Consider the following 10,000-nt stretch of genomic DNA (forward strand, 5'->3'; position numbering starts at 1 on the left):
GCACACACACACACACACAAACACGCACACGCACATGCACACGCACACACACACACATGCACACAAACACATACGCACACAGTGATATCAGGTTTAATTTCCGTCTATGAAATGCCAATGACGATGCTGACATGGAAAATGTAGAATTGTGCTCATCCTTGACCTGTAAACTTTATGAATGACACATATACTGTATTACCACCCATAGAATGAGTTGTCATATTTACAGTACACTCTAAATTAAGCTGATATGTGACTACACAACAATAAATGCTGAGTGCCATTTTGTTGTCATATTTTAAAAAAAGTTTTGGGGCTAAACTTTAAAGTATCCTTGGACACTACTCTGAGAGTGAACACTCAGAGCTATAGGATAAGTATAGGCTCTTCACCAAGTTCTGAACTTGATGTTCTTTTGTGCGCCAGCCACTCCAGAAAACAAACACACTAGCACTTTGTCAACACAGACACTTGCAGGCACGGGCACACGCACACACACACACACACACACACACACACACACACACACACACACACACACACACACATACACACATAAACTCTAAATACTAACGTTCCCACACACACAAATCACTGGGTGTGAAAGAGGGCTTAGGAGCTATTTTAGTCACATTCACCCACACAGACACACATAGCTGCTCATTTTGGGATGAGGGGCTGCCAGGATTGTGGTAGGCCTACTTCCCCGTCCTGTGCCAACGTTACCCCAAGCAAGAGGAACTGGAGCCTCTAACCTCTCTCTCTCACACACACACACACACACACATGTACACACACGTAAACATAAACACCACAGGGTTTTCTTTGGCTGTTTTTCCAAAGGTAGATAAACATATATTTCACATACTGGGCTTTTTCAAAACATCTGTGTGTGTGTGTGTGTCTGTGTCTCTGTAGGGACAGACACAGTGGTCTAGAGGTCTAGGGTAGTAATCCGTCTCATGCTATAGGTCGTGGTCGGGTGACAGTGGAACAAGAATTGCTCCAGTAAAGTAAGATTTATTTATATTATAATCAACAAGAGTTGTTATAGTGCTGTACAGTCTTATACATTAGTTAAATGTACAAAATAAATGCCATAATATTTTCCTTGTATTCACACACCCTCTTCCTCGATAGTGCAAAAATAATGTTAACAGTAATTGTAGTTGAATAGCACCATTCTCAAACAAATGCATGACTCTTTCCACATTATCTACAGCCCAGCACTTTTATAATCATTGTATTTTGCTTTGTTAATTGTTTGCTTTTTTTTATTGTTTTGTGTATTGGTCATTCATGGTTTCTTTCTGTATCTTGTATTCTCATGATAGTCATCTATCGGTGTAATTAAAGATTCTCTAAACCATTTCAGCAGATCTTGCAAATTTCCAGCCCATTTAGCAATCCTCAGTGACCTCCATATAGGCTATTTTCTATGTGTGGTGCACACCCAAAATATTGGGTGGACAAGATTACTCATCTTTGAGGAAGTTCCCTGGTTGCAGATCAGATCTTGATTAGAGGACAGCTGAGGACAATGCTGCAGACAGTTTTTCTTAGAGACTATACTTAGATCTTTGTGTGCCAAGTCAGCAATTCAGCAAGTTAAACACATAAGCATATAGCTATAGATATACACATGCATATATTACATAAATCTGCTTTAATCTGATTTGTTGCTCATGATTTTATCATCCACGTGTGCTCAAAGATGATCTCTCAGCCTTCTCTCTTTAGTTCTCCTTAGTTGGCCCAGTGAGACACACATATCAAAAACATAATTTTTGCATGTGTTGTAATCTCACAATGATCTCACAGAGTCAGAGAAAAGTCATAGAGAAATCTTTGGGCATGGCTTCAGGAGTTGGCTCTGGAGGGACGGGGAAGAAATCGTCTCCTGCTGTTACACTAGATTGCCTGCAGGTGTCTCATATTCACAGTTTAGATTACAGGATTTACAGTTTCAGTCATAGTTGGCATTTGGAGCTCATGTTTGGGAGCTCAGAACTGGCCTCTAGGACTCTGCTGCCTCAAAACTGGCGGCTCAGCTTCCGGGCCTGCCTGGTCTTGGAATCCTGCGCATACTGGGTGTCGCGGAGCCCCTCCATGACCTCCATAGCGTCCTGCATCTCACAAGCCAGGGCCCGGTACTTCTCCCGGAGGGCACGGTTCTCTGCGCTCAGCTCGGCCAGCAGACGGGTCAGCTCGCCTGTGTTGTGGGTGCTGTAGTCACGAAGGGACTCCGTCTCCACCAGAACCTTCTCCGTGCGGCTCATCAGGGTCTCCAGAAGAGCCGTCACCTCAGGGTCTGGCTGGGCCTGGGGAGTTGTCTGGACGGCAGTGGAGGCGGCTGCAGCAGCACACCGCTTCTTGGACTTCTTCTCTGCCATGCTGCAGTGATAGATTACAAATCAATATGCATATTCACATTTGCACACATAAACACACACACACACACACACACACACAGACACACCCACATACAGACTCATGCATTAAACATGCATTAGAGTTGCACTCATACAGTACATACACATTAGCACACATGCACACACACACACACACACACACACACACAAACACACACACACACACACACACACACAAACACACACACACACACACAGACACACCCACATACAGACTCATGTATTAGACATGCATTAGAGTTAGAGACATTCATACAGTACATACACATTAGCACACATGCACACACACACACACAGGTGTAACAGCAGTCAGCCGGTATAATTGTTGTGCAGTAGTATGTAAAGCTCCCTCCCAACACCATAAGAGACGTGCTAGCAGCAGATGCTAGCACCCATAGGTTTTAGCTTCCATGCTAACACACATGGCTCCCAGGCTGAGGAGCAGCAGATTTGTCCCTGGGCAGGTGTAGCGCTGAGTCGCACAGTCAAACACAATGCAGGTTACCCTACCCCTAGCCCAACCCTAACCCCAGTTTACATTAGCACACAGATACACTTTCATTAAGGTCAAAGCTGCTCAACTAACTAGTATGTAGCAAACAGAGACTGGGAATATTGGCACAACTATTCATAGTCTATAGGCTACAGAGAGTTATACCGCAATAGTCTGTTTGACAGGCATGTGTTTCAATATAAATGTAGCCTACTGTTTATCATCATTGTGTCTACTTCAGCAAAGGTGAGTAGGCCAAAGGTAAGCTAATTTCACAGTTAGCCTACTATAAAAGGTGAACTAATGAACTAGATAGATAGATACTTTATTGATCCCCAAGGGGAAATTTAAGAGATTTTAACTACCCACCCTATAAAACTCACAGGGTCTAAACAACACTGCACATTAGAATATGTTTGGGAGCATAGAGACCAAATGTGTCAATATCTCTCCTTTTCTTTGTTTACACACTATTACACTTACAATAGCAATGGTCACAATTAGCCATTATACACAGTGGTGTAGTCTACTACGATACGCAGGACTACACAGTATACCCACTTAAAAAGCATCACCATCTCAGTATAACCACTTAAAATAGGTAAGGATACATATTAACATTTGGGGTTGATCACAGTATACCCACTACAGCTAACAAGACTACATCACAATATACCCACTACAGCTAACTAGACTACACCACTGATTATACAGTAGTGGAAAACACTAATCTCTGATTGGCTGGCAAATGTTCCAATATTATATTATAGACTGTATTATTTCCTAATATTGGGATGCCATTATGCATTACAAACACGACACACAGTAAGATGAGGACGTACCTGCTGTTGACTGCTCATAGGAACAGACACAAACTGGATGTCTTGTGTCTCACGTCTGACGCGGGCCTCTGTGCTGTGTCCTAAGGGTAGTGTTTTAAGCTGCCGTGCAGACGTGTCTTACAGAACAAAGCCTGTTGGAATAGTAATCCACCTCCCCTTCCCTCTGTCTCTGTACCTCTTCACCTGTACACTCACAGCAGGTGCTGTTCTCAGACTGCACCTAATCCCCTGATGCACTCTCACACTCTTTCTCTCTCTCTGTCACACACACGCACACAGGAATGCATACTGTAGGCCACCTGTGACTGAGTAGGCTACACTGACTGAGTAGCATTTATTAAACATATTAATGACATTTAGAACTACAAAATCTCAGGAGCATCCCACTGGCCTATTGGAAACTTGTAACCTCAGGAGCCTCTGCATGTGAACAAGGCCGTCTTGGTTGTTGCTGCAATTATATTGTAAGATAGCCTAACTGTTGGCTGAAAAATTAGTGTGTTGTGTCCACTTGGAGAGGGAGAGATGACGTGGCAGGACGTGCTGGTCTGCTGTCTGACTGCCCGGGACAGGAGTCAGGGTGTGGGACAGAGACTCTAAGCTGTTCTCTGAGCTGAGATACGGTCAGCTAAGCCAATTAGATAGCTGAATAAGCTACTGCACACGCCATGCGATAATTGATCTGCAGTGTAGAAAACTGAAACAGACTAAGAAAGTAAGGAGGAAAGGTCAAGTGAGGGGAGAAGCTCGAGTCAAGTCTAGAGTAGGCCAGGGGTTACAAGAGAATTAGGCTACATAAAGACCAGGTTGAAAACTCTAGGTGAGAATGAAACAAAGGTGGTGATGACTCAAGACACGCCTGCTAGACCTAAAGTACTTAAGAGAGCAAAACGAGAGTGTCTATAATTGGCACAGAGTTGCGGTAATAGCAGGTTGTAGAGGCACTGAAAAATTGCAGCTGGTAATTTCGGTGTGAGTTATGGATCCAAGAATATCCAGATCTTTTGTTTTAGTTTGCCAATTGGCCACTCCACCGACGCCGAAAGCTAAATTGCTGCAATGTAAATACTCACCTAGCCTACATATCACACTTGACACACGTCTAGCGTTGCGTCGTACGTAAGTGATGTGTGGTCTCACCCAAAAACGTAAGCTCAGTGTGCACAACCGCGATTGAACGTGGCCAAGCGAGGTTGGCTAAATTGGGCCATTGCTGTAATTTCATACGTGCATGACAATGAGTGCTTCTTCAGCCAATGTTATTTACAGTTGTAGCAAACATAGCCAATGTGTGCCGTCTTCAAAGCCAAAATCTCTCCCATCACAGCGCCGCTACAGCACCAGAAGGAACTGCAGCTGTAGATGTGGTAACCTAGCAACCTGGACAACAACAAATTAAGTAGCTTCTACAACAACTGAAGCATCCTGGGCGATTTACATCGTAACGTTAGCAAAATAATGTGAAAATACATTTTTCCTAACTGGCAACGGTCCAGCAAAGGTAATCATGAGTCAAAAAGGAAACAATCCCCAGTGTGCAGACGTCCCTGCTCCGTCTGTGTTGTCTGATAATCGAGAGGAGAGGATAGCAGCTCGCCGGCTCCGGATTGTTGCGCGAAACGAAGCCAAGAAAAGGTAGATGCTAGCCTTAGTTAACATAGGCCAAACCAGCCTACTATTTTTATCGATATCTTTAGTGTTGTTTATAGGCTACTTCTATAGCCTGTATATATATAATCATCGATGATTTACGACAGACTTAACTTAAAAACCTGAACTTCTGCATCTGTCAGGAGTAAGGATGATGTAGGATTTTTGTGCCTTTCCTCTGTTAGGCCTATTGTATTGCAATTGTATCTCCCATGCATTTCTTATGGATTTCATAATTTCACTCATAAGCACGGCACTAAAGAAATGCATATTGCAGACAGGAACAAGGAGAGGGGTCAAGCAAGGAGGTTGAAGAGAGGGAAGAGGCCAAAAGCCAAGAGCAAGTGGACCGGAGCAAACTGGTAACTTTAGTCGTTTACTTCCTAGAGCAATTATTGATCTAACTGTGTGTAGGCTATGCCTAAACTGTAGGTTGTTGACTTGGTGTATTAATGGTTGTGAAATTAGCATATGTTGATGGGAAGTCTGCTCATGCGAAGCGTACATGAGCCATGCATAATTTGTCAATAAAATGTGAATGTGAGTGAGGTGTCAGTTTTAGACGTTTAGCTTTGTATGAGGGTGTTGTTATTACACATTATGTGTGGGTGTTACAGCGTATTCAGAGGCTGCAGACTGATGGAACAGAACTGGTGAGCAACATCCAGGTGGCAGCAGACGCACGCGAATCACTCAAGAGGGATGAGCTGGAAGAGGCTCGCAGACTGAGGTTTGTACACACACACACAGACACACACACACACAGACACACACACACACACACACACACACACACACACAAACACACACACACACACACACACAACACAGTCTGATACTCACTCACACACGCACACGCACAGACACACACACTTTCTCTCTTTCTTTTTATGTGTATTATGTGTCACCCCTATGTGTGTGCTCAGACTGGAGAAGCTGGAGGCGGAGGCAAAGTCCAGCCTGGAGAAGTTTGAGGAGATCAGTAAGAGATGGACGGGGGCTAGGCTGCGCGAGATCCCTCAGGAGCTCAGAGATGCCCTCAACAGCCAGACGCAGCTCTGTGCCACCCTCATAGAGGACAAGAACAAACTCATCAATGAACTGCAGCAGGTATACACACACATACACACGCAGCAGGTATACACACACACATACACACACATACACACACACACACACGCACATCAGAGATGCCCTAAACAGCCAGATGCAGCTCTGTGCCACCTTCATGGAGGACAAGAACAAACTCATCAACAAACTTCAGCAGGTACAACCACACATCAGATGTGTGTACGGTATACTGTATGCATGTGAGTTCACACGTGTGTGTGTGTGTGTGTGTGTGTGTGTGTGTGTGTGTGTAGGAGCTGAAGGTGTCTGATGACAGGTACGTGAGAGACCTGAAGCGGCAGGCGGATGAGGTGGACCTTATGGTGGAGAGGATGGAGGACCAGGTCAAGACTCTCCTCATCTCCTACAGAGAGGAGATTAAGGAGATAGAGGTACACACACACACACACACACACACACACACACACACACACACACACACACAGAAGAGATCAAGGATATGTAGGTAACACACACACACATGCAAACACACAAACACACACCTTCAAAGGAGATTAAAGAGATAGAACTACACACATACACACACACACACACACACACACACACACATTTTTCTATCTCCTCCTTCACACACCCACATACACTCCATCGCTCTCCAGTCACACTAACAAGCACACAAGCATCACATCCAAGATACTCAAGCAAGCAGAGGTGCACATGCTGACCTAGATGTTACTTTATGTTACTTAGTCAACATTGCCCTCTAGTGGCACCCAGAGTAGCACTGACTGGTTAGGTTGCAAAGCAGAGCCTCACCTGCTTAATATTCCACGTGCCTATTGATTATATGTGTTTAAGTGTGTGGGTGTGTGTGTGTGTGTGTGTGTGTGTGTGTGTGTGTGTGTGTGTGTGTGTGTGTCTGTGTCTGTCTTCTAGGGCTCGTTCAACCAGGAGCATAAAGCTCTGATGGAGGGAAATCTTCAGAAATGGGAAAAGCTGAGGAAAGACAGAGGAGATAAAGAGGTAAGGACGCAAAACACACACACACACACACACACACACACACACACACACACACACACACACACTCTCTCTCTCTCTCTCTCTCTTGTCCATCCAGGCAGAGAGTCTGTCTCAGAGGATCGGTCGGGTGGAGGAGTTTGAGGCGCTGCTCCAGAAGCTCAGGGTGGAGGATGCAGAGGAGTACAACATGATCAAGACCAAGCTGGAGACAGACGTGCAGGTACACACACACACACACGCATATGCACACACATACACACAAACACACACACACACACTCACGCACATGTACATACACACACACACAAACACACACACACACACACACACACACACACACAGTCACACTCACACATGTACATATACAAACATGTGTACATGTACATACACATGTGAGATCAATCTGGAGACAAAGGTGAGTGTGTATGTCCCCCCCCCCCCCCCTTCATTTTTTTGGACAAGCACGGGTCAAAGCAGCAACCTACTCCCAAAATTAGAATGCTCTTTGATTTTTCATTGACAATACAATATCCAGGGTGTTTAGGGAATCCCTGAGAATAATTCTGAAAGCATGTGACAGTACGTGTGTGTGTGCATGCATGCGTGTGTGTGTGTGTGTGTGTGTGTGTGTGTGTGTGTGTGTTGCAGGTCCTGCAGCAGCAGCTGCAGCAGATGAAGGCCACGTACCAGCTGAACCAGGAGAAGCTGGAGTACAACTACCAGGTGCTGAAGAAGCGTGACGAGGAGAACACCATCACCAAGTCCCAGCAGAAGAGGAAGATCACCAGGTCAGCCACCCCACACCCCTCAAACCCCTTCCAACCAGCGCAACCCCACACCCCACAAACCCCTTCTAACCAGCGCAACCCCACACCCCACAAACCCCTTCCAACCAGCGGCAGCGCTATGAGTCTCATGCGTTTCCCACCAGCGGAGCTAGTTGGCTAGTTCAAACGTTTGCCAACTTAATAAAAGCTTAACTCGTGTCACACTGTTCGCCAACAGCAACATCCATCTTATTTGTTTTCAAGTAGCAGGGAATTCAAAGCCAAACCGTTGCAACTCTGCCATCAATCATTATGTTAAGCCCGACTAACGACTCTATACACGATTTCATTGGCCTGATTTAGTTTCGATTTCTGGAGCTCACAAGCCAACGGAGAGTTGCTAGACTAGCCCTGGCAGCAAATGTAATTTGCTGCCGCTAGGGGCGCGTCTAGATTTCTAGGCTAGTGCAGTGTAGTATAGACATAGACATCTTAAATGACCTAGACTAGTGACAACCATGACGTAAAGGGTCCCAGTGAGTTTGTGAATGGGTGACGTTACATTCCACCTGGAGGAGATATTCATCACATACATAGTTATATTAGTATATAACAAGCAGTGAAATGTAAGTCTGGTTAGCTTCATGACTGTGTAAAGTAGAAATAATCTAAGTAAACAGATAAGATTAAAAGCAGAAGTTAATAATAAATCATTCAAAATAATAGAATAATAAAGTGACACGAATAATAATAAATAATAATAATAATAATAATAATAATAATAATAATGTTATTAAAATGGGATGGAGTCCATGGTGTTCATAAGAGTTGGCATGTCCATGTTGAGGAGTCTAATGGCCTGAGGGAAATAGCTTTTCCTTAGTCTCTCAGTTTTGGCCTTCAAACTGCAGAAGCACTTGCATGACTTCAACAAACTGAACAGACAGTTACTGGGATGGGTGCATCTGTATTGGTGTATTGGTGGAGGTGAACATGACCCCATCAGCTACTTCTTCTGAGGGCACGCTTAGAATGGAAAGCGTAGAGGATATCCCATATCAGCAGAGTCAGGAACAGTTTGATGAATTTGCAGATTTGTGTGTTGGATGAAATAGACCCATAATGAAGCACAAAATCCCCTTCGGCTATTTCAATGCACAGTTTACACCCAGAGTCTCAGTTTACATCACCCAGAGTCTCAGACAGTTTACATCACCCAGAGTCTCATCACCCAGAGTCTCAGACAGTTTACATCACCCAGAGTCTCAGACAGTTTACATCACCCAGAGTCTCATCACCCAGAGTCTCAGACAGTTTACATCACCCAGAGTCTCAGACAGTTTACATCACCCAGAGTCTCATCACCCAGAGTCTCAGACAGTTTGCATCACCCAGAGTCTCAGACAGTTTGCATCACCCAGTCTCAGACAGTTTGCGCAATGATTCTTATTGACTACTAACCAAGATAGAGCAGCGTAGTTAATCTATTGAGCTCCTCCTCAGCCCTCCCTGGTGCTAGTTAACATGAGCCCATCAACTGCTTTTTCTATACACACACACACACACACAAAACCAATGACTGTATACAGTCATATATACAGAGAGAGAGTCATTACACAGAACTAACAGTTTAGATTCTAAGCTTTAGACATAGAGGACAGTGAGGAGCAATCTTCTGAATTTGACCAAAAGTGTATTGGATTAGAAGCACCCATAATAAAG

The 10,000-nt window shown here is 44.4% G+C and overlaps 1 protein-coding gene across 1 annotated transcript in view; it reads left to right on the forward strand.

Annotated features, from left to right (window-relative positions):
* The first annotated feature begins 5,137 nt into the window (after positions 1 to 5,137).
* The window catches only part of LOC121710984 (dynein regulatory complex protein 1-like), a 10,251-nt gene continuing 5,388 nt past the window's right edge, over positions 5,138 to 10,000 (forward strand). The window contains exons 1-8 of the mRNA XM_042094223.1: positions 5,138 to 5,402; positions 5,695 to 5,779; positions 6,035 to 6,147; positions 6,344 to 6,527; positions 6,782 to 6,919; positions 7,425 to 7,511; positions 7,609 to 7,731; positions 8,160 to 8,299. Coding sequence (XP_041950157.1) covers positions 5,275 to 5,402; positions 5,695 to 5,779; positions 6,035 to 6,147; positions 6,344 to 6,527; positions 6,782 to 6,919; positions 7,425 to 7,511; positions 7,609 to 7,731; positions 8,160 to 8,299 — 998 coding nt within the window. The 5' untranslated portion in view covers positions 5,138 to 5,274. The remainder of the gene's footprint in view (positions 5,403 to 5,694; positions 5,780 to 6,034; positions 6,148 to 6,343; positions 6,528 to 6,781; positions 6,920 to 7,424; positions 7,512 to 7,608; positions 7,732 to 8,159; positions 8,300 to 10,000) is intronic.

This window comes from Alosa sapidissima, chromosome 6, assembly GCF_018492685.1.
Source record: "Alosa sapidissima isolate fAloSap1 chromosome 6, fAloSap1.pri, whole genome shotgun sequence".
Classification (NCBI taxonomy): domain Eukaryota; kingdom Metazoa; phylum Chordata; class Actinopteri; order Clupeiformes; family Clupeidae; genus Alosa; species Alosa sapidissima.